Consider the following 25,264-nt stretch of genomic DNA (forward strand, 5'->3'; position numbering starts at 1 on the left):
CCATCTGCATAACGACGATACCTGCTGCGGAGACGAAGGCAGAGGGACCAATTCACGGGGCAGCTCCCAGCGAGCGCAACAAACCGCGTGTCTCTCACATGAAAACATCCCAAATAACCCCCAAAACAGACGGGTTTCTGGACGCTGAATGCTTTAGCACCGCGGCTTCACCCTAAATTCACCCCTATGCAATGGCAGGGCCCGAGCAAAGCCAAGAGCATCCGCGGGACGGGGCTGGGCCGTGCAGGGCTGAGCGGAAAAAACTGCGAGCAGCTCGCAGCCCCTGCTTACAAGAGCCTCTTTGTAGCTGTCGTAACCACCTCGCTCATCATGGATCCTTGGCAATATAATGATAATAATCATATAATGCACGTCTGTGCAGAGCCTGTCATCCCGAGCGCAGCCCCGAGCGCTTTGCTCGGCGTCGTGTGTGCAGAAGAAGAAGGTGCTGCATCGCCCGGGGGGGTTGAGCCGGGCGCGGGGTGCCCAGAGCAGGGTAGAGGAGGAGGATGGCTCGGTGGTGAGGGATGAGGGCAGGGAACTAGAGGTGTGGGGGTACCTGGTGCTTTCCCCCCTTTCCTCCCGACCCCAAAATGGGCTGCAGCAAGAAAACGTGTGCTCGGTCCCCGTGACGGAGCCCTGTCCCCGCTGCGGGGTGGCTGTTCCCCAAGACACAGCAGAGCCGTAACACATCCCCCCCATGTGCTTTCAGCGCTTCTTGTGTCCCAGGGGGAATTGCTCAGTGGCAGCTTTTCAAGGGGTTTGGGAGTGTAATTACCTGGGAGCATTAATTACAAGGCAGGCGAGCATAAGCCCGAGCGGCAGCTCATACGGAGCCGGGGTTTGCGGGGACGCAAAGAGGGTTTAACCCTCTTGCGCACCGGGGATTTGCAGACCAAATTTCCCCCGGGGAAGAGCACGGGAAGGGACGGAGCACCCCCGGACTGACGGACCACGGTGGCAAAGGGCAGAGCAAGGACAGGCTGCTCGTTTGCCGGAGTCGTGCCGTTGCATCAAGAGTGGAAAAAGGAATGCGGGGCGGGGGGTTCCCTGCAGCGTGAGCGGCTGCAACGGGTTAGCACAGGCTGCAAGAAGGTGGCTTATGACTGCGATGGCCTTGTGCAAACACGTGCGCTTGTGCAAAGATACATACTCCTGCAAACATATCCTCGTGCAAAGGTACACACTCGTGCAACCACATGTGCTCGTGCAACCAGGTGCTCTTGTGCAAAGAGACCTTTCCCCACCGCTTGCTCGTCCCGGGGGGTCTGGCCTTCCCCAAGCTCCCTTCTCTCTTTTCCTCGGTTGCAGCCCCGTGAAGGCAGCACTTTCCCCCTGATGCTGCCCGAGAAATTCCCCAGCTAGGCAGCTCTGTTCTCCCACAGCTCGGGCCAGTCACGCTTTGGCGGTGGTTTTCCCACAGCAGTACGTTACTGCTCCCAGATCGTTCTGGCGTCGCAGGCCCTAGGACGGCATTGCATCGTACGCTCACTCGCTGATCCTAATGCTGTTGACTAAAGACTGTGTTTAAAGGTAATATAAACAGTTTGCTCTTTAAAACACATTTGAACTATAATTTCTATACATCGTTTCTGAACTTTTATTTTAAAACAATTAGCCAGAAAGCCCTTTTCATATGATATTTGCAGAGCGCCTGACAGTAACAGCAATTAAACCCCATCTGTCTGCAGAACATGAATAATAGCAGTTGACACTCAACTTGGGATACTGCTCACGGGAAACCTGTTCAACACAAACCTCATCAGGGAAACACGTGCCCCAAGGGCTGGTGCCGGGTCCTGGCAAACGCGGCAGTGCCGAGGCTCCCACCGCTGCCGGGCTGCCGGCATTTCAGGGGGACTCGACCTTGCCACGTGCCTATGGAGGACCAAAGAAGCTTGAAGCGCAAAGAAAACTACACCCGAGCAGCAACTCTTCTGCTTATTTCGGTTTTCCTTAGGTTTTTTTTCTTTTATTAATAAAGGCTTCATTAACAAGCAGCGACAGAAACTCACACCGCGGAACTGACTATTCCAAGGAGCCAAGTCATCAATTAAAACCACATTTCTCTCTGTTCTTTCCCTTTCAAACCCTCGGTTTAATCACCCAAAAGTAGAGTCGAAAGGGCCCCCGTGAGGAGGAACACCACCGCCGCACCAACTATTATATCTGCCCCGTCCCCGCTGACGGAGGCGGAGGGTCCCACCGGCACGGCGGGGATCGGCGATCCCACAGCATCGCAGAGCCAGCCAGCGGCACGGGGACCGCGGATGCTGGATGGTGACAGGATCAGGCCCGGCGCAGGTGGGGTAACCTGCCCTGGCATTCCGGCATCTCCCAAAACAGGGATCCCTCCTACCCGCAGGATACCCAAAAGCTGATTTTTTTGTTCCCTACTAACATCAATTAACCCACTAAAAAGCATTCCCTGCCCCTACAAGATTTTTCTCCTCGCTGGCCACAGCTGGCACTGCTGGGATGCTGAACGCGCCCAGATCGCAAGAGTTTTGCAAAAATGTCCCCGGTGTGTCCGTACGGCGCTTCGCCCGGCAGCCGAGAAGCAGAAATAACAGCAGCCGGCAATTAACAGCTGCTCTCCATTAATTTTAATAAATCCAAGCATTTCGGATAAGCTTGACCCCCATACCGTGTGCTGTATAAACACGCTACAGGGGAAAAGTTTGCTTTAGAGCACGTGCATCAGTGTCCCTTTGGGATGGGGACAGGGACGTTCGCTGGGGCAGGGTGCGGGGCCACACGCGTGGGCGAGCAGCCGGCCCCCCACAGCTCTCTTCCCAGCCTCTAATCGTGCAAAAATCCCGTAACTTTTAAGGTTAATAAAGCCCTTGTTTGCTTAAGATAGCACCTGTTTCTATGGTGACACTTGCAACCCGGAGCCTGTTTATCAACCGGCAAGGAGAAATGCTCTGACAAACGCAACCGCAGGAGCAAACACCGCGGGCGAGGACCACCGGTGATGCCGGGACCTCTGGGACCAGGCAGGGATGCTACGGTCCCCCGGCACCCAAACGCACCGGTCCCGCACCCATGGGTTCCCCACCCCGCTCTGCAAAGGCACGGGAGCGACCGCAGCTCCTGGGGGTGGGGGGGCTGCACCCCAGCACGCCCACCGTGGGGAGAAAAGCCATTTATCGTGATGGGCGATGGGGTGGGAACGGCTCTCCTTCAAACTCTGCGTTGACATATTTCCCCTATCTGACCCTGGACTGGTCTCCGACCAGCTCTGTGCCTCAGTTTCCCCAAACACCCCCGGCCGGGGAAGAGGTCGGCGGAGCGAGCCGAGCCGAGCCGAGCCGGGCGGCAGCAGCGCCCAGTGGGTCCCGCTCCGCTCCAGCCTGGCGCAGGATTTCTCCCGGCTGGCAGAACTGGTTTCCATAACGACTTTCTGTTACAAACATATTTTGATAAAAATAAAGTTAAAGCAGCGAGGCTTTAGTGGAGTACAAATTTGCTGCTCTCTCCCTCCCCCTTCCTCCTCCCCAAGGAGGGGGAATAAAGATGGAAAGCTTTCCATTTGAAGGGCAGTATTTTCTCCCTTCTTTTTCTTTCCCCCGCTGAATACAAAATGGAAAGCCTTGTTTACTGGATTTCTCTGTAAACTGGTTCCGACTCTGCCTAGTTACCTGATGCTCTACAGTATATACAGGATAATGTGATAAATTCATTTCCAATTCACTGCATTATCCTTTGAATATTTTAATGACTCATTGAATGGAGTAAAAAAAAAAAAAAGCTATTTCAAATGAACAATTATGCTGCATTAGAGTAAAGGCTGATTATATTTAAACACTGCTTGCATGGATAACGGGACATATCGACCTCCGCCTATAAGAGCTAATTTGGCTCTTATCTCTAAATAATTTTACACTGCAAATTACCATGAAAACCTAAAGGGCTTTAAAAACATTCATCAAAAGATATTATTCCACTTTGTAGCAACATTTTTATTTAAATTATTTTGAATGGGAGTGAAAGCATCTCTCGTGTTTGACAATCGGAGGAGCGGCAGAGCAGCGGCTGATAAGGAACGGCGAGCGGCACCGCGGGGATGGGATGCTCCATCCCGAAACCCACCTGGAAAAGCAAATTCAGAGCCGAATCCCAAACTTGGTGGTGTGCCAAGGTACTGCAGCACCTATACTGGCATTCGGTGCTGCCAGAGCCGAGTCCCTCCAAACCTGGGGATGGCAAAGCCCGGGCGCTGCCGGGGCGATGCCAGGGCGCTGCCGGGGCGCGGGGGCTTTCGCAGCCCCCCAGTCATCACGCCGGCCGCCCCGTCCCTCTCGGAGAAAGGCACTTGAAAGCCCCTCTCTGCACCAAAGCAACAGAAGGTGTCATGTAAAGCCTACACGGTTATTTTAGAGCCAGTGTGCAAATAAGCCTGTCAGCTGAAGCTCCTCGGAGCCAAGACTTCCATATACCCCCCAACGATCTGCATTTCAACGAGACACCATGTGTCGGAGCCCGGGGAGCCGCCGGCTTCGCAGAAGAGATTTGGGGCTGGTGCTTTGGGAAAGCTCTGGCTGCGGCCTCGGGGAATGGGGGGGGGATGCCGGGACCCCCCGCCCCAACACACACACTCCCACCGGCAATGGGGATCCACCTCGGGGCTGGGGAGAGGTGATTTTGTCCTGGTGCCCTGCGAGGATGATGCTGGGTTTGGTGGTGTCTTATAGGGCGATGGAGATTTATACGCATATACGTGCGTGTATACATGAGGGAGAGATATACACACACACATGTGATATATATATGGGATATATATCATATCATTATAAATATTTCTATATATACTATATCATATCAATATATATATTTTATATATAATATGTCATAGAATCACAGAGTATCTCAAGTTGGAAGGGACCCATGAGGATCGTTGAGCCCAACTCCCTGCTCATATATGTATATATATATATTTATCTCATGACAAAAATACTTAAGGATATAGGTGGGGTTGGGGTCAGCCCCATTCCTGGCAGAGATGCGGCACCTGGAGATGGGAAAGCCCTTCTCCTTCCCAAAAATCTCCTTTTTCCCCCTCCTGCATGGCCTCACAAGGAGCTTTCTGACCTTTTATACCGCAAACTGAATCGCCCAAATGCCGGGGAAAAAACCACCTTCCATTTGTGCCGGTGAACTGGTTTTAATCCCGCATTTCCCTTCTTTGCTTAAATGATCTTATACTCAAAAAAAAAAAAAGAAAAGAAAAGAAGAGAAAAGAAAAACACAATAATTAGCAATAGCGAAAGCCTCAGAAGGATCTGTGTACAGAAGGGAAAACAAGAGCTTGGGCTTCTTTGCGTTTAGTAAATATTAAAATTAATGAGAGACTTTCAGGACCCTGTTGTTAGAAATGCAGAAGGGTTTCTGTGAAGGATTAAAAAAAAAAAGCCCTGTACACAAATCTCTGCAATTATTCTGAATGCTTTATATTTTTCAGCCAATTATAAAATTCATGGAAAGTATTAATATCCAATTTTAATTTGCTCAATATTCCCATTAACAATAAAAAGTCTAATTAAGGTATCTGTACAAAAAGCCCTTAGCAGTAATTTCAGAGAATAATAGAGGAGAATGACGAGATATTTCTTGTTAAATGCATGCTGCAAATTAATTGATATCTTAATTAGACTTTAGTACTAAGATTATTAGTTAGATTGATTCAAGGCTGAAACACCTTATCTTTTAAAAGATAAAAGCCAGCAAGAGAGGAACAAGCTGATTTTCCAAAACCTTTCTGGAAGGAAACCAGCGATATGCCAGGACAGTTCGGGAGCGATGCCCCACTGCAGGGTAAGGGCTCGTCCGTCTGTCCCGTCCGTCTGTCCTGTGGCCATGGAGCTGCGAAGCAGCAGGAATTGAGCCCAAACCCATTTTCCCCGTTTGCTTCCCCAGGCTGGAAATGGTTTTTTCAGGAAAAAAAAAAAATGAAAGGGAAAATTTGGCACCAGCGAGATTTTCACCAAAACTGCTTTTTTAACCAAAAAAAAAATAAACGGCAGTAGGAGATGTTCGAAACGACCGGTTGTCTCTGCAGAGAAAACTGGTGGTGGGGAGTTTTCAAAGCGGGTTTTTTTCAGCATTTCCTTAGAAGAAGAAGAAGAAGAAAAAAAAACCCCAGCAATATTTTTGGACCAGCTTCGCTCTATATAGCCTGAGGAAGCACTCCCCTACCTACACGCCGAGCACCATTTACATTTCTCTCCCAAACGCTCATCCTTCGGGATTTCACCGAGATGCTGCCGTACCGAGAGAGATATGCATCCTGTGGGAATCCAACCCTCCGGGGCAGGAACGCCCGATGCACCCCAGTGCTCGGGGATGCCCCGAGCTGCTGGGACCCCAAGATACGGACCCCACGGAGCGGGACTCACTGGGATGTCGGTGACCAGCCAGTGCCTCCAGAAGCGGTTCCTGGGGTTGGCTCTACTGGGAGCATCGGGGTCCACCAGCACCAGCACGTACTTCTTGCTCTGCAAGAGAGGAGAGGAGAACGCTATGGGCACGGTGTGCGGGACCGGGAGCTTGCACCCACGGCCTGCGAGCAAGGAGCAACCCTCCAGGAGTTTTATCAGCCCCCAAAATATTTTTTTTTTCACGCTTTCCCACGCACGCACACTTTGACGGTTGCGCTCATGCAAAACGCACAGAGAAGGCGAGGGATGAACACGCACCAGGAGAACGCGAGGGCCACAAACCCGCTCGGGACGAGTTACTCCTTGTGATCTAAATCTCTTCAAAGAGAGGAAGAACAGGGGTTTTCTGCTACCTCCAAATAAAAGGCACCAAAGAGAATTTCCTCCCCTGCCAGGCATCCTCTAACCACATCCTACAGTGGCGCAGGGCAGAGCGATGCACCACAGCACAGGGGACTTTCCACCGAGGATGGCAATCCCTGGGAGAGGGCGATGGGATATTTTGGGGATTCAAATACAGCTCCAGCCCTGGGGCGGTGGCCGGGGACAGGCTGGACGCCCCGGCCTCCCTGAGGGTGGCTGCGAGATGCTAAGCTCTACCTAACAAACCCCAGACTAACCAAAAGATGCACCAGGGATGCTGCAAGAAGGCAAAGCCGCTGCCTCGCCACGTACCCGGGAATTCCAGTACCTCTCCTGGGTGATGGCAACTGGGCGAAGAGAGCAAAGACTCATGGATGATGCTGACTCAGCCCCCCAGCATCCCCCCCAGCCCACCCCAGGTCCCCACCGAGGGTGTCCAGCACCCAAGGGTGCCACCAGCGCTACGAGACAACGTGGATTTTTTGGTCCCCTGAGGATGGAGCTGGGTTTGAAGTGACCTCTGGAGGCTGTGGATAGAAAACCTGCTGATCTCGGGGGATTTGGCAGGACCTCAGGCACCAGATTATCCTGCAAGCACCCAGATTAAGGGATCTATATCCTAATAAAACCTCCAGGTGCATCTGTCAGCTCGCCAGCGGTGCCACGCACGGCTCCAGCGTGCCCGAGGGCTGAGGTTTCATAAACGGCTGGGGGATTTAGCCATGCAATTCCCACCGAAATTAGCTGGAGCTCTGTGGCTAAATCCCCCGGTCGCTTGTGAAACCAGGCAGGGATTTTCACAGCAAGATTGTTGGGGTTGAGACAACCTTTTTGCTCTATTCCCCAACCCCTGGTTGGGGCAAATGGGGCAAGCAAGCCCCGGGGTATTGCCATCCCCAGAGATCCCCTGTAGCCCCTTCCCTTTGCAGCCCACCAGAGCCCTGCATCGCTCAGCCCCCCCCCTTGCAGACCCCACCTCCACGACAAGAACCCGTTTAACCAGAAAACGTGGATTTCGACCCATTCAGCAAACAGCTTGCAACTGTTGCAGAGAAAATCCCAAACTCATGCAACTGCCCTGCCTGGGAGAACGGCCGGCAAGGCGTTGCTGCCCTGGTGCATTAATCCCAGCCTGGCTCAAGGCATTTGCATCGCTGGGGGGGTTTTATGCCAAGAATACAGATGCATGCGCGGAAAAGGGGCCATGATGGTGCCACTACATGAGGCCGAAGCTCAGGACCTCAGAGCAGAGCTGTCACCTCCCTCCCCGCGGTGCTCACAGCTGCAGCCGACTGCATCGCTGCGAGCATCCCGGAAAAAACCAGCAATATTCCTTGCCGGCGCTGAAATCGGCATTTAATGGGAAGGAGGAGAGAGGGGGGGAGAAGAAGCCCGACAACCCAAAAACCCTGCGCTGGAAGTGTGAAGGAATTTGAGCTCTAACTTTGGGGAGGGTGCGGAGCTGAGCACGGCGTTTCTGAATCTCTCGTCTCTGCTCGGGAGCCCAGCTGGTGGGAACAGAACGTGTAGTCATGGGACTGTCATCGTGTGCTGTCCAGGTTAACATGTAGCATTTCTATTACTATTAACAGACTTTCTGCTCCTCACTCCATCTGTTCTTCGAAATAATTGCAGTTGTACAGACCATGCCTTCGCTACAGGCAGGCTCTGGGGAGAGGATAGTGCTTTTATGCAAAAAAAAAAAAAAAAAAAAAAAAAGGAGGGGAAAAAAAAGTGTTAAAAAAATAACAGCAAACACGAGAATAGAGTGCAAGCGAAGTTAACAGCAGGCTCGCAATTCGGTACAGATTGTGGCCTAGAAAGGTGGCGATGGACGCGGCCGGGGGCCGGCGAGGCCGGACCCCCGCGGGGACGGGAGCCGGGGTCAGCGGCCCCGAGCCGGGCTGGGACCGAGGGATTTTTCTCTCTCATTACCTGCAGGCCACCCTAAGAGGCACAATCCCTCACCTTCCACCTAAAGATAGCAAAGCCCTCCACGACCCGAGTTAATCTCCCGGTGCTTAGGTGCCATCGCATCCCATGCCAGCAGCCGGGCACGGCTCCCGGGGCTGTGCCGGCCCCCCCAAAATCACCCCGAAAGCCGGGGAAACCCTCTGGCCGGTGTCCCCGAGCGATGCTACGTACCCCAGACACGGGGTAGGTGGTTTTTCGCTGGCTCTGCTTGTAAGCAACAGAGCAGCCGGAGTGCTGGTGATTTTAGGGAGGGGGGGGTTTAATGCTGAAATCCCTCCTCGACACAGGCTAACAGCATTAGCTGCTGTCAGGGCTCCAGACAGGAGCCAGCCCGAGTGACACGGGAGCTGCTCAGCTTTACAAGCATGAACCAGCCCCGGGGATTTTTGGAGAGGAGGAAAGTGGGTTTAGAGCAGAAAATTCCTCAGTCCTCCAGTGCAGAAGAACGGGCGGCGTCTTCCTTCGGAGGAAGGGGGAGAGGGGAAAAAAAAGCCATTTTGGGGTACCGCAGCTGAAAATTTGGGGTACCAAAGCACCCCCGAACACCTCGTCACCCTTTTCCGCTCAGCCTGGGGCACAGAAGAGCCGCTGGTGTGGGGGACCCGATGGGGAGACGGTGCGTCCCACCAGTGTCAAACCAACGGGGACAATGCTGGGCTCATGAAAGGTCACCCTTCCAAGGGTCACCCTTCCAAGGGTCACCCTTCCAAAGGTCACCCTTCCAAGGGTCACCTTTCCAAGGGTCACCCTTCCCCGCTCCCCAGCCATTCCTCTCACCGGGGCGCTTTGCAATTAGCATTTAACCATTGCGACGAGCTGCTGCCTTCCCCGAGGGGTCGGAGCTGTTGCTTTACCCCCCGGCTTTACGCCCCGCGTCCCCGGGCGCAGGCGTCCTGCCCTGCTTCAACACCCGAAACGGAGCCAAAGCAGCAGAGCTGGTGGCAGATGACAGCAGCGCTGCGTGTCGTGTTTTCCCTGCTAATTGTTTCTAGAGGGAAGCAGCAGCGATATATCCAGTTATTACTGCAGAAAGCATCAGCTACTCCAATTAGGCACAGGTTTAGGAAACTTGCTCCGAGCAGGCAGGGAGTTTTCAAGAGGCAGGCAGGCAGGCAGGAGAGGGATTTGTGCGCTGAGGATACACACACAGCTCAATAGATCCCGCGGAGCTAGGGCTGCACAGGAATTAAAGACTTATCCAAATGAAAGCAAATAGGGTGTTAAGCGACACACATGTAGAGCGAGCGGTTTCCTTGGAAACCAGCGCACATGGAAGCGGCACACATGCAGCGCCCCGGCATTTTCAGCAGCGCCGGGGCGGCCGCGGGGTTCTGCCCTGCCGGGGATGCCTGTGCCTGGCTGGGGATGGAGCCGGAGCAAAAGTCCCATCCTGCCGGCCGTGCCTGCTGCAGGGCATGGAGAAAAATGGCACAAAATGCGCTTTCTCCTGATTGTGAAGGGAAACCGGACGATGCCCAGCTTTGCCGGCCCCACTCGCCTTAGAAATTCAAACCCAAAACCAAGAACGGTGATGGGCAAAGCCCCAGCCAGGCCCTCAACCCAGCGCCTGCTTCCCAGCACAGGGTATAAGCGGGTTTGGTTGATTTTGAAAAGTCCAGTTGGATCTTTCCCAGCTCATCCAGCCCTCGGAGCTGCTCTTCAGTTTGCACTTGCCCGGAGCAAGGGCTGTTACGCTGCTCACAGCAAAAGTTGCCGGTAGCACCCAGCCCCTCTCCGCGCGAGGAAATAGGTGAGATTTCCAGCTGACCTATTGCCAACCACGTCCTTTACAGCTGCTAACGAATTTGCTAAGGTAGGGAGCTGCTGCAGAAGCAAACCACGGCACTGACAGATTAAGACGGTATCTGAGCCAAAAGGCCCTCCGCCTCCCCAGGAGCTAAAGCTCAGTATTGCAATAGCCGATATTATCTCGCTGCAAAGGATTTCAGGGTGATTGACGGCACGAGACGATGCAGATCGAGGCTGGCCAGTCCCTCCAGTGCAGAGATGGGATGTGGCGACGCATCCCGAGCACGCAGCGCCAGGGCAGGAGCTTGCACCCCAGCGAGGTTTATGCAACTGCAAACCAGAAAATCTAAATATACCCAAAGCGAGCTGCCAGAGCGGGGCAGGAGTTCCTGGATGGGCAGGGAGGTGGGCAGGGTGTCCCAGCATCCTGGGAAACATCATCCCGACTCTCCCAGGCAATGGCTCGAGGGCTCCAGCCTGCGTCCCACCGGTGCAAGAGTCAAAGCGGTGCTGCTCCTCCTGCGAGGTGGAAGCGCTGCGAGCACCAGCTGAGAGCTGAGAGTCAATCTGGGCTTTTTTCTTGGCTTGTCCCCAGTACTAAAAAGTTTCTATAACAGGCACATAGTTAGCAATTCTGCTGCTGATGCTTCGCCAAAGAGAAATTCTAGCTCCTTCTTCGGCGGTTAACAGCATGGGGGGGTGAGGCAGGCAAAAAATTGTTTGCAACCGAGTCCGTTATTGTGGCTTTGGGAAAGAGCTGCAGAGCGCGGCAGGATTTTACCGTCTTATTTTAAACCAGCACCTCACCACTTCCACGTTCTTCTCCCCTTGCAAAAATAGGTCAGCAATATTAACCCTACTCCGCAGGACTTGCCCAAGGGGACAAGTGGCACCGTCTTAACACTTGACCCAACTCCCCCAGCCGCAGGTCCGTGCCCCCCCCCGGCCCCACGCTGCCGAAGGGAACTTCATTGACTTTCTAACACTCTGCAACTCTCCCCATCCCTTCGCTCTCCCCCGGGGCTCGCCGCAGCAAAGCCGGCCAAATATTTATGCAGCCTAATGTTCTAATAAGAATTGATTAATCCAGGATCGTTAAAGCGAGCCCGTTAAAGGTCTGTTCCCAGATTAAGGTCTTGGGATGCGATAAGGGACCATTTATCTGCTACAAAAGGAGAACAGTTTGTTTTCCCCCGTAGTAGAATAAACAGGCTCCTCGCAATAAAACTGCACTGGGTGTGTTACACGCTTAACGTAACCAAGCAGAAAGTGGGATAAACCTTCCAAGGGGTTCATCGTGCTGTAAATACAGGTTTGCAAGAGGTGGCTGTGGAGGAGGCTGCGCCTCCGGGTCACTTTTTTGGGGGCGGAGAAGAGCAACAGGCTGTGCTTCCTCGCTCAGAGACCCCATTGCAGATCACGCTCCCCAAAATTGAGGTCCATCATCACCATCATCATCGTCTGCAAGCTGACTGCCAGATACACCGAACATCAGGGGAATGGGGAAGCGTGTTTCAGCCCCACCGCTGCCATCTTCCAGCCAGAAGAGAAACCCAGAAAACACCAGCAAAAAGGGAATTAACACCCCAAGAACCCCCCCAACCCACGCTGCCGAGCTGTCGCTCCGTCCCCTCCGCTTTCCCAGTAGTTATTTATTGCTATTTGGGTGGCAAGGCTTCGGGGTCGAGCTAACGAGCATCGTGTGCTCGTCCCTGAGCTGGGGACGCCGAGGCCGGCAGCGCTGCCCGCTCCGCAGGCAGGGAGCCGGGGATGAACTCGGGAGAAGCGACACATTTTCCGAGCGGTCTGCGAGGAGGAGGAGGAGGAGGAGGCGGCGGCGAGCGGCCGCGATGGCAGAGCGCAGCCTTCCAGCCCAATTACTATCATGCGGGGGGACACATGGATTGGTGACATTTGACATTTTCTACAAAATATTTTGATGCAAAATGGCACCTCCGTCACAAATTATTTTCCGAATCTTGGCTTGGGTTTGGGTGGGTTATTTTCTTTTTTTTTTTTTTTTTCTTTTTTTTTTTTCTGAGGGGAAAAAAAAAAAAAAAGGATTGCACAGGGTGACATTTGCAAAGGAGCAAAAGAAAGGGCCATCGTTTCCCCCCCATAAGCAAAGGGGTCACGGTGGCCGTGTCACTGAGTGGACAAAGCAAACAGCACCAGCGGGGGCAAACGCACCAAAAAAATCCAGGCTTTGCTCTGGGCCATCGCCCTGCTGATGCACCCGCATGGCCCTTGGGGACCCTCAAAGGGCTTTTTTCCCCCCTCTCTCCCATCCACGCAAGGCAAGGAGCTGCCGCAGCCCCTGCCCGGGCCCGGGAGCATCGTGGGGCCGGAGCCCTCCCCGGCAAGGCAGGGGTTACCAGCGCTGGGAATTGCTGAACCCCGTGCTACCAGACACCTCGGGAAAGCTGAAATGACTTTAAATGCCTAAACATTTTAAAACAAACCCTGGAACAATTCAGCTCCTAACTCCTCGCCTGCTTTCTCTCCCTCCTCGCTCTCTCTCTCCCATTTTTACGGTTTCCAGAGCTGTTTTACGCCTCATTACCTGCACACTGTGAGTGATGTCTGTCGGTCCTAGAGCTGTAAATACCTTAAATCATGCTTCATTAAGAATATCTATGGTGCTATTAAAGAGCTATAATAGACAACGAGTTAACAGATGATTAAATATGAACTCCATTTGTGTCAGTCACCAGCGTGCAGGAAGAGGCTTTAAGTTTTTTAAACTCGCTCTCATTATCTGGGGAAGTGGGGCTGCAGCTTGCGGGGATGGAGGGGGATGGAGGGATGCTGGGATGGGGATGGGGCGCAGGGATGCTCCTGCACCAGGGACACCCAGGAAAGACCAGCTCCTCCGCTTTGTGACTCCGAGCTGATGATCCTGGCAGCCCTTTGCTTGGCTGTTCTCACCCATACAGGCAAATAACACCCGGCGACACACGCAACAGATTGATCTTTAGGGTCTAGCAGCCAGAGATTAAAAAGAAAATAAAATAAAGGAGGAGGACGACAACGAGGAGAGGCCAGGCTGCTTTGGATGGGGTGGGATAGGGAGATGGATGGCTACCCGGGAGGAAGGGCTGGAGGCCGGCAGGACGGACGGTGATGCAAAAGCGGACTGAGCATTGCTGTCTTTCCGATAAAATAATAGCTCAGCACAAACAAATTGCCAAAGCGCAAATTAAATAATAATTAATATTATTAAAATCCCACGAGCACACAAAAATACTGGGGAAAATTAAATAATGAGTGTTTTCTTATTTTCTGGATTAGATTTTTCTCTATAAAAATAAAGAACAGTTTCATGAGCAGCTTCAGCAAAAGTGGATTATCCCACTATTACAATCTCACCTCCCTGCCGGGGCTCAGGGCTGCGGATGATGCCAAACACCCGGCACGTGACCCACCACCAAACTGGCCGTGGAGAAAGGGGTAAGAGGCAGGAGGATTTGGGGACAAGGTCAGACCCCGGCTGTAGGAAAGCCAGCTGCCCTGATAATTACCCTTTTTCAGCAAGGTGGCCATTGTCACGGCAGATGTCCCCATGGTCTTTGCAAGGACGCGTTGGGGCTCATTACCCCCTGTGGCACGTGGGGACGAGTGGTGCCTCCTGAACTCCTCGCCATCACCTCTCCCATCCCCTTCTCCGCCGGGATCAGCCTTAAAAATTGTCCAGGCGTGGATAGGGCTGGCACGGCCCCAGGCGTGGGGACCTGCCTGCCTCTGCCCCATGCCCCGCTCTCGCTTTGTTTTGGATGATGCTCACCCCTATGCGGAGGGCGAGATGCAGGATGGTGCTGAGCAGGTACAACACACCCTCCACGGCCACCAAATCACACCGCTGCCTCCGTTTCCCCAGCTCCAAAGGAGAAATCGCTGGCCTGATACCTTACAGGGATAACGGCAGAATAAATTCACGCTCCTACAAGCGCCCGGCGCTCTGCAGCCTCCTTCTTTATCATTCCCGAATACGCCTCGACCCCTCGCTGCCAGCCGCGACCCCGTTCGCCGGCATGCCCGCAGGGACCCACGGCCACCCCCGAGGCTGTGCGGGAGGACTGGGGGGTCCCGGGGGGGGATGGCAGCGTGGGACGGCGGCGATGGCAGCGGGGGGACGGTGACACGCCGCTCCCCGGGGACCGTGCTCGTGGGGGGGACGGTAATTGAATCTCGGCGCTTATATTCAGCCGGAGCCGGCGCAGTGATTAAGTTAACTGGAAATGCCATTTCCGTATTGTTCAAACTCTTAAGTGCCCCAAGGTTCTTATTATTTGCTGCCTGTCCCCTCTGCTCCTTCGCTCCGACCTCGCCTCCCCTCCGGCATTGGGGTCAGGCTGCAGCGGCCCCCAGGGTCACCGAAAGAAATTAATCCCGGAGCCCCTTGGGAGCCGAGCTGGTGCCTCGGCCGTAGAGATTGCAAGGGCCGGGAAGGAAGATGAGCTCTCCTCCCTATTTGGGGAAAAATAAAAGCATTTCAGGAGTGGCGGGAGCTGCTCTGCCCGTCTCCATCCCCGGGGATGAAACGCCGGCCCACCCACCGCATCCATTTCCCTGCCACGATTCACCCCCAGCACTTTGAATTTGCTGCTCCCAAGGCACAAGTATCCAAAAGTGCAGCGGGGGCCTTTCCCCCACCCCGATGCACCATCACCACCTCTTGATCTACGGCCAAAATCTGCTTTGGCAAAACAACCAAGAAATAACCCTCCCCGCTACACAAACCGCTCTTGCCAGGAACAGGAGGGAAAAGATGCTCAGCTCAGAACTTCCCTCCCTAGTAAAATATTTAATAATAAACTAAGAGGAGAAGCCAACTGTCTCCCTTGGATGTGGTTTTCATTTGGAAGTTAATAGGATTTTTAGTCCCATCCAAAATATCTTTTTTTTTTTTTTTCCTAATGTATGTTTTGTTCTAATATATCCATCTTGTCATGCTAAATAAAATACAAATCGTATCAACGTAGCCCAACCGGGAGCGATGAACACCCGTGTTGCACTCCCATTTGTCTCCAGCACACAGACACACCAGCCACCCTCTCCCAAGGCTCCTGGCCCCCATCACTTTGTTAATCGATACTGGTCGAAAGCTTTAAATAATATTTTAAATACTCCAAGTGAGAAAACGTCCACGTTAATGTGTTAATTTCCACGATGCCTTGTTGCTTTGAAATCCCTGAAAAATGGGAAGCTTAAATGAGTCCTATGAAAAGGAACAGTGCATCATTAACACAGCCAGATCCATATCACAGACTGCAGCAATTACCATCCAGTGAAACACTGCAAGCTGTGAAGAGCTTTCATTACCAGGGGTTTTACAGGTCATTCACCTCTGGCCAATCTTACGCTAAAACAAGCATTTTCTGCACCACAGATTCCAGCTTCATTTAAATCCGTAATTGCTTTGATTTCGGTACATATGGAGCATGGGGACTTCATGACTAAGAAATCTATTAGTCAATAAGTTTGCTACTTTTATGGACCTTTAGTCATCTTGCCTCAATTTCTTCCCAGGTTGGGTGATGGATGGAGATGCTGATTTCCACGGTGGGTGCGATCTGCCCCGGCTCCCCTTCGCTGCAATTACGTTCCCGGGTCACCGAGGGGGAATTCAATCAGGGAGCCGGGATGCTGCTTCTGCCGCGGAAACGCAATTCCCTGCCGCCGGCAGCCCCGCGCGGCAAATAGCCCTTCTCCAACCTACAGCGAATATTTGATGGTTTTTCATTAATTCCCAGGCCGCGCAGAAGGTGTTTGATACAGGGGTGCTCGGGTGTGAATCAGACGTGATCCCTCCTTCACTATTTTCCCCTCTCCTGTATCCCCCCCCCAAGACCAAGCAGCCCTTTGGGGAGCTGCGGACAAAACAAAAATGTTTTTTATTGCTTTTTCTGAATTTATTTATATTGAAATGGGCATAATCACCATGCATATATTAGAAAGCTCCCCAATTTAAGAGCTGCAATTTGCACCTTCATATAAAACCCCGGGTGAATTGTGTATCGCGGGGTTATCTATTCCTCCGTGGGTGCTGGCGGAAACAAGAGACAATAGTCTATTCTCCTCCGTACGGGTTCCTACCCAGCCCTGTATCCAAGTGCCTTCCAGGAGTGCATTAAATGATGCGATTAACATCTGTCACGTGCGGTTCAGTCTCTCTTTCAGTCTCTCCCGGGGGAAGGAGCCACACGTGCAAGGGAAGAGTTTGTTTTGGTGGGTTTATCTTCTTTTTTTCAAAGCGTGCAGCGCACCGAGGAGAAATGCATCTCCGTGGGCCTTTGCATGCTGGCTGGAGCGGGGGCTCGGCAGGGGTTGGCATCTTGCAGCCAAAGCCCTGTTATTTGGGGTGATGGACCAAGCAAAAAGCTGGCCCTGGGGTGAGAGAGGCTCTCGGGGAAGGTGCGGGGGGCAGATGCCGAGGGGCCGGAGGAGCCCGCAGCGGCGGCAGCAGCACTAAGCAAAGCCTCGGCTGTCGGCAGCAGCGTTTGCACGGGGCTGGATTCCCGCAGCAGGAGCTCCCTTGCTTGCTTATACCCCAAAAAGGCTGAATCCTGCTTTAAATAATGCACAGTTCCTGCACGTTTCCATTTGTGCCCTGGCAGGAGCTGAGGCCGGAGCTGAGCCTGGTGGATTTAAGCAACCTACCGACACCTGAACGTGGCCCAACCTGCTGTCGGTCCCAGTCCCGAAAACAAACCCAAATCCCACCATCGTGCGGGTGCAGGGGTGCTGCCTCTGCTCCCTGTCCTGCCAGCACCCAGAGCAAGCCCTCAACTTCCAAAAACTACCGGCTTCGACACCGGACAGCGATGACACGCTGCCGCCGGGCAGCGATGCTCTGGCGTGATGATGCAAAACCGGCAGCGACGCTCCAGCCTTCAGGAAATTTGGAGAAAGAAGCAGCAACACCCTGCTCAGCCCCACTTCGGAGGGGCGAGGATCGAGCCCTGCTGTGTTTTTGGGGGGGATAGGATGAAGCAGGATAGTTGGGTCTTATTGCATCTTAGCAGGACAGGCGGGAGGATGGGATGCTGCTCCCGCAGCTGGGATCCTCTTTTAATTGATTTCTCATGGTTTATTGCCTCTTCGCTTTAATTGCAATACAAATGTTTGCTGATGCAATTATCGTGCATATGCGATAAAGCTGTTAGAGGGTGTTGTTAGGTCGTATTTCTTCATTTATTTTAGGGCGTGCGAGGGAAAGCGAGAAGTGTGCTTCCTGCACAGATTTCTGGCGATAAAACATAATTCCAAGGTGGGTTTCTTTGTGGTAGGTTGTTTTTTTTCTGGTTCAATATACTGAAAGCAAAAAAATTTGCCTTACAGCAGCTCATCTGGGGGTGAAATAATCCACTCAACATTCAGATTATCAGCTAATGCGCATTTGCATTAGAATAGGCTAGAAGAGCTCCCGGGATGGAGCAAGATCCCTCCGGATCAGCCGCTGCCCTTGCACAAAACAGCAACGGATCCTCGCCCCGAACACAAAACCACTTACGGATGTGGCCTCTGACCCCCCGGCAGAGAATATTGCTTGGGGAGGGGACCCTCCCATGGGATTTCATTACAAAATGTTTAAATTTAAGAATAATGGGGGAAAAAAAGCAGAGTTGCCCAGTATTGGCCAGGGCAGCTCGTCTTGAGCCGCGGTGCCAAATCCCGGAGCTCTCCCAAGGGCTCGGACGTGCCCCATGCTGGGATGCCGGCACCGACCCTGCAGCATCGATGGAAGACCAGCAGCATCCCCTCGCTCCAGCTCCGTGCCTGGCTCAGCTTCAAACCACCAGCAAATCTGGGAGCAGTGGCCGCATCCCCGGGTGAAACGAAGCCAAAATGCAACGCCCTACAGGTTGCTGCAAAATCTTGCACGGCGAGGGCCGAATCCTGCACACGGACCAGCCGGCAACGGCCCAGGGAGCCCCGTCAGCTGCTGCAAAACCTGACGCTGCACCTTTCCCATCGCAGCTGTCAAAATGAAGCTGTCGCTGTGACGGCCTCCTTGGAGCCTCGTTAAAAATGTGACGGTTCCCTTAGGCTACCAGGGGAGACATGGCCAAATTAATGAGGATGTGACAGAGTTTACGGGTCAGATTAGACTCCTCTTCCCATGGCTGCGCTCGGCATAAACCTGAAAATTGAGTGAAAAGAAGGGAAGCCGAGGGTGAGGGACCGCGAGGGGTTCGGGGAGCATGTGCGCTCACCAAAAGAGCAATCCTGTACTTGTCATAATTAATCAGGCACATGTTAGACAAGCAGAAAGCGCTCGGCCCCTCCAGTAAGGGAAGGGAATTAAACCCTCACCTCCTCGCCCCATGGATCTGGCCTCCCCAGGATGCGCCGCGTAGGGAACAGTTTTGCAAACACATCCTTACAGCTCTCCTACTTAATTTCCCCATTTAAAAATAAATAAACGGAATTGATTTTTTTTTTTCCCCCCCCTTCCTTTGCCCGATCTGGAAATCAACCCACTTCCAGCGAGAAGCTGTGACAGACCGGAGACGTCGTCGCCTCGGAGCGCTTGGACGAGGGGCACCTCGCACGTGCGACGACGAAGGGTTTGCACCCTGCAAACGCACGGCGCTGGTGCAGCTGGTGCACGGCTGCCTAAAACGTCGAGCATCCGCGGTCCCAGCCCAAGCAACGGGGGCTTGGTACCTCTTGAAGACACGTACAGTGTCCAGCTGGCCACGCTGGAAACACCCGGCGGTAGCGGCCGCTTCTGAAAACCTCAGCCCCTATAGCATAGATATATATATCTCTCTCTATATATAGATATAACCCTATAGCCCATGCCCAGGGGTGAGGGGATGCCTGTTAGCCCTTCTCCACCCATCAGCAGCCCTTGAGGGGACCGGGGAGCTTGGGGAAGCACTGAGAGAGTCCCATTTGAGGGCAGCTATTTAGTCTCAAACCCTTAAAACTGAAATAAAGCTCGAAACAATCCTGAACCAACCCCTCGAGCCCAAACAGCAGCGAGATTTGGGACCCAGTCCAAGCTCTGCAGCTTAGGCCCATCTCCAAATATCTCCCAACAAGTTTATTTATGGAAAATAAAATCAGTCCAAGATGTTCACAGCTCAGGAATATTTAATGCTATTTGGTGAGAAAGTATTTCCAGCAAGGAGGGAACCGCACGGCTCCCCGAGCCCAGCTCCCGGGCATCACACCGGGGACGATGCTGGCACAGACCCGCACCAGTCACCCTGGGAGCTCAGAACTGGTCGGACTGGATCGAACGCCTCCCTAATTTAGTTCGTACCAATCCTGCTTAATTAATTGGGTCTGGAGGCATAGCACTGGGCTGTCTGCTAAGGTAAGCCGTGGGAAGAGCCGGGTGCTGAAGCATCTCCGAGGGGGAGCATCACCTCTGGGTGCCCACCGCAGCACCCACCGGCCAGCACTCGAGGGGACCCGACCAGACCTATCCCCTTCCCAGTGCACCAGGAATGGGAAGGACAATTTCCCTGGTTGGGAAGAGGAGGAAACAGTGGCAGAGCAATAACCCAGACGATGCTCAGGCACAGAAACACTCCCCCCTGCCGTGCCGCCCGCTGCCCATCGCAGGCAGCCGTGCCGCTGTTCCGCGCGGTGCAACGCTCCGGCCGTAAAAAATCCGTAAAGGCACTTTTGCACCCAAAACGATGGGAAAGGGGATGAACCGCTCGTCCCCAAGAAGCAGAGCGGCAGGAGGGAGCGCAGCCCCGGGGTGTGGGGGGACATGCCACCATCCCTCTGCCTGCCGATCCCCCCGGGGAGCCACGGCCGCCCCGGCGCTGAGGTTAAACCACCGACACGGAGCTGTCTGCCGGGGCAGCCCAGAGTCAAGGGCAGGCCAGACGCAGCGGTGATGGGAGTCACTTTAATAGACACCTGCCACCCGATGGGGAGCGTTAATGCGTCCCCCCCGCTCCCGCCGGACACGGATGAGCATCCTCAACCCGGCGGGGCGATCGCATCCCTGCCGCCGCGGTGAGATGGGCCGTCACCTTGGTAAGGGGGGGGGACGACACTCAAAACAGCCGGGGAGTGGGGGAGAGCGCCGGGGCAAGGCCTGGCTTTTACAAACAGCTCTAATATCCCTGGAAGACGTCTCCGAGTCATGCACCGGGTTGGAAATGTCTCCCATTATAATTATGAGTCATTCGTGACTCAGTGACATTTCTGAAATTAAAAAGCAGTCGCTGGCCCAGCCCTTTGCTGCCCCGCTCGGCGGCTGCGCGAGCGCTACGCAACTTATTTTTAATGCTATTTCCCAGACAAACCACCACCCCCCCAGACCCATTACCCCCCACCCTGGCTGTGCAGCCGCTCGGGGACAGTCCCCTGGGATGGCAGGTTTTGCATTCACACCCTGAGGTCCTTTTTTTTTTTTTTTTCCATGTGGGAAAAGCTGGCATCTGAGCCCAACTTTGCTGCCCGGATTGCTCCCGGGGGCAGAGCCGGGTGTTGTGTCCGCTTGCACCGAAGCGGCAGGAGCAGCAGCCCCAGGGATGTCACGAGACGGGCGGGATTTCCTAGAGCGCCGCGTTTAAATGCAAAACCCTTAAAATAAATAAAAGCAACCTGTTGGGTATTTCCAACAGCGTAGGACTTTGACGAAACCTCCAGCAGAGAGCGGTGCCCGCAGCAGCGCAGCACGTGCCGAGGCTCGGTGCAAAACCAGGGCCGTGTCGTTGCTGCAAACGTCTGCACGAAAGAGGGGGTTCAGGGACCCTCGGCCGCAGCGGGGTTGGGACGGTCACAGCCCACTGGTGTGTGGTCCCCAGGGATGGGCCACTAGGCACATTTTCACGAAGGCAGCCCTACCTTCATCCCTCGGTTTTATTCTGGGAACGGCCAAATCCAGGGCAGGAAACACTCTGCGAACCGATAACCCCCAATCGCGCAATTATTTCCCCCCTCCTCTCCGCGGTCTCTTTACAACCCGAGGGCTCCGTTATTAAAGCACTAGATTTTAGAGGCTGGGAGGCAGCTGCCCTCGCAAAAGGCACGGGGCAGGGATGCTCAGGAGCAGGGATGCTCGGAGCCTGGGATGTTCGGGGGTCGGGATGCTCAGGGGCCGGGATGCTTGGGGACCGGGCGCGACACGCCACGTTCGCCGACATCCCAATTGCTCCGCGCAGGGACAAAGCTCATGGGAGACCGGTGACCCTAGTCCGGCATCGTAGCGGGACCGGTCCCCCAGAGCTGGGGGGCTTTGGGATCTCACGGAAACCCAGCGCGGTGCGAGAGGTCTCTCTGCACATCACATTTTGCCATCTGCAGCAGGTGAACCGCCGGCACGGCTCAGCATCGCGCGGTGGCTGGGGAACGCACGCCGTCGGCGCCAGGACATATCAGAGCAGAAATAGACCCGGAGCCGTCGTCCCCCCCACCGCCCCCTTTTTACTATTATGTCTGAGAAGCGACGTCTCTCCTTTTTTTTTTATGATGATTTAATCGCTTGGTGATGAGGGCTGCCTGGCTGGGATACAACTGAGCTCTGGGCATCGCCAAAAGAAACGGGGGATATAAAAAGAGGAGGAAGCATCAGTAGCAGCGACGCTGATTGACAGTGAATGAAATGAAGCGGCCAAATTTCATTGGCGTGGTTTGAAATCCCAGGACGATGCGGATAGCTGATGGCTCCTTTCCTAGGGTTTTGCCAGAGCTAGCATTTGCCTTTCATCCTTATTTAATTCACTGTTTGGAGACTGCCACAGGTTTTGGGGGGTTTTTTTGTGTGTGTGTGTGTGGTGGTGATATTTTAATTGCATGTTTCCCTCCTGGAGGAACTTTTTTTTACATACCAGTGTGTGTGTGTGTGTGCTGAAATGCAGCTGGGTGTGCAAAGGAGAGGGGTACAACAGAGGCAGGAGCCATTTGCCCAGCACCTCGGCCGCAGCCCTGCCCCGTGGCCTCAGGCCCTTGCTGAGAACAGTCCTCAAGTGCTTGTGCAATTTATACCCTGGATGCTGATAATTAAAGGACTCAAGGTTGAGGTTTGATAAAGCATTTTCCTGGAAAGGCAGCGTCCCTTGGGGGTCAGACTCTGAGCGCAGCCGCTGCCGGCTGCCTGGGGGGGATGTGGGTCACATCGCCTGGGCAGGGGTCCCGCAGGAATCCCCCGTACTCGTCCACCTGTAGCTATCCCTCTCCCAATTACTGGATCTTTGCTGGGAAAACCAAGTACATGAAGGCTGCAGTCATTTCAGGGGATGGAGCAGCTCTGCACATGATGCGCTCCAGGACCATCTCCCCAGGAGCATCTCCCCTTCGGCGCCGGCAGGTCCCTGCCACCAAACAGCAGTGAGTGGCATCTGCAATGACATTCCAGCAAGAGAAGACCAAAAGGTGGCAAAAGCACTATTTTCCAAGCCTGCCTTCCCTTTTCAATGGGGAAAGGTGCCAGGTCAGCAGGGCTGCGGCTCCCGGTGCTCGGGTCAGCTCCGGTGTCCCGCTCTGTCGGCAGCTGAGCCCGGGCTGGCTCATCTCACAGATGACCTGGGAGAGGCTGAACTCAGAGCATCAGCCCAGAGGTGGCCAGGAGCAGCCAGCGACACCGGCCAAGTTGATCTGCTCCCCCAAATGCCAAGAGTCCTTATTCTTCCTCACGGCCAGATTTCCACTCAAATTCCCAGGCTTTTCACTCCAGCTGGAGGAAATCTGGCAAATCCATCGACTGCGTGCGACCTACCCCCTTGAAAAGGGAGATCTCCCGGGAGCAGCGGTTCCCAGAGGGACGGGACAAAGCCCAGCAGCTGCAGAGAAAACCAGAGGCAAAACCCCGAGCAGCAACCGAATCCCAACCCATGTGGCCGGCATGTGCCCTCCCGCTGCCGCCCTGGCTCATCGCCCCAAAAAAAGCAGCCGGGTCCATGCAGCGTAGTAAGAATTACAAGAGTTTTAGCAGAGAAAAGCTCTGCTTTTGCAAACCTGGTGGGTGCGATGCCATGCCCCCCAGCCCCAGGTTCATTTTGCTCTGGCATCGCCCTCCCTCCCGGCTGCCGTGTGCCTGGGAAGGGGCCGGGTAGCGTCGCGGGGGGCTGCAGCGTCGCGGGGGGCTCGGCAGCGTTGCCGCTTCTCCTCCTCCTCCCACTCGCCAAATATTTGTTTAATGAGGGAATTCCTGTCACACGTACGTGGGCTCCGGCGCTGCGGGGAGCGCGACTGCCTGCAGCATCCTCAAACGCGAGAAAAACTCCGGAGACGGCTACGAGCCCCTCGATGCACCGACACCAGGCCTGGCGCAAGGGTGATGGCCGCTTGCAGCGGTGCAAAGACCCTTTGCACGGGGGTTGCAGCTTGCTGCTTTCCTGCAGCAGCACCGGGGCTGTGCCGGACCGAGAGCACGAAGAGCTGCTGTCCCCGAGCATCCCGTGTCCCCCCCCCCGCCATCAGGACACCCGTCACCCCGCCGGCCACCCCTGCTTTCAGCCCCGAACCGCAGCCCGCGACGCGGCCACTTTGATCCGCTGCTTAATTCCTCCTTCCCATTAATTTCTGATCAGGCTCTGAACCTTCTCGCGGAGATGCTGAGATCAAATGATTAGTTAAGAGACAGTCAGGCGAGCAGAACATGAAAGGGAGAAGTTTTGTTTAAGGATATTAACCCCAGCGAAGCGGCGCGGGAAGCGGCAGAGCCGTGAGCCAAGAGCTCCCTCTGCTCCCAGAAAACCCTCCACGACCACAAATACACCCGCCTCACCGGGACCTGCCTGCCCTGGCCCTTCCTCGAGGCCCCGCAAACTCATCACACCCCAGAGGGAGAAGGGACTTTGGGCACAAGCTGCTGCACGGGGAAACGCTTGCTCCAGGGGATGAGTTGCTGCTAATAAAGTGTCAACCGAGGGTGAAATGGTCAGAAAAAGCCCCTGAGCTGGCTGGTACCCCCTGGCACCCCGACTGTGCATCAGCCCCTGCAACAGGGGAGACCCCCTGGATGCAAAATATGTTACCTATAATATAACATCTGAGTTATTATTTGATTAGAGGCGGCCCAAGGGAAAGAGCGGCACTTCTCCTATCGCACGAGCACCCCCAGGACGGGGGAAAACGAGGGAGTTTGTATTGCCAGCGCCAAAAGCGTCACTTGGGAAGGGAAATAAATAAATGTCAGGCCAGAAAGAGGGACTTGGGGGAAGGAGAGCTCTAGTACTCAAAATAAAGGGAAAAGCAAGGAGCAGAAAATTATTATTTCAATTACAATGAAAATGTATTTTATTAGAAAATGTGGATTCGTCTTTGATACTTGATACCTAGAAAAGCAATATCCAGGAATATAATACCCCGTCTCCGTGCAAGGAGAATGAGTTATTAAATCAGAAGATGAATGGCTTGCAGTGCAGCTAAGTGCTCCGGTTAAGAGAAAAATAGTTATAAACTTACTCTTTGCCCCAAAACGCATTCCTCCCCCTCATCCCCGGGCCTCATCTCTCCCCTCCAGTGGAACTCACTCATGTACCTCATTTCTATGGCTTATAAAAATTCAGGAGGGGAAATTTTAATAGAAGGAAAAAAAGTGAATTTAGAGGTGGGTTTTTTTGGCTCTTACACTTCCCCCACCTTTAAAAAAAAAATACACATGAGGAATAAAAATAACCCACATAGTTCAATTGTGGGGAAGTAGTGAGGATGTAAATGAAGGTGCATTCTTATGTATAGCAGTGCACCCAGCAGCCCCGTGGCAGGGCGACTCGCTCGGCGCCTCTGTTCTGCATGAATAAATATGTATAAAAATGTAA

The 25,264-nt window shown here is 53.9% G+C and overlaps 1 protein-coding gene across 7 annotated transcripts in view; it reads right to left on the reverse strand.

Annotated features, from left to right (window-relative positions):
• PEBP4 (phosphatidylethanolamine binding protein 4) overlaps positions 1–25,264 on the reverse strand; it is an 80,778-nt gene that overhangs the window by 33,789 nt on the left and 21,725 nt on the right. For all 7 annotated transcript variants that reach the window (XM_052806504.1, XM_052806507.1, XM_052806508.1 and 4 more), the window contains one exon: positions 6,399–6,497. In XM_052806504.1, the coding sequence (XP_052662464.1) occupies positions 6,399–6,497 (99 nt within the window). The remainder of the gene's footprint in view (positions 1–6,398; positions 6,498–25,264) is intronic.

This window comes from Harpia harpyja, chromosome 13 (assembly GCF_026419915.1).
Source record: "Harpia harpyja isolate bHarHar1 chromosome 13, bHarHar1 primary haplotype, whole genome shotgun sequence".
NCBI lineage: Eukaryota > Metazoa > Chordata > Aves > Accipitriformes > Accipitridae > Harpia > Harpia harpyja.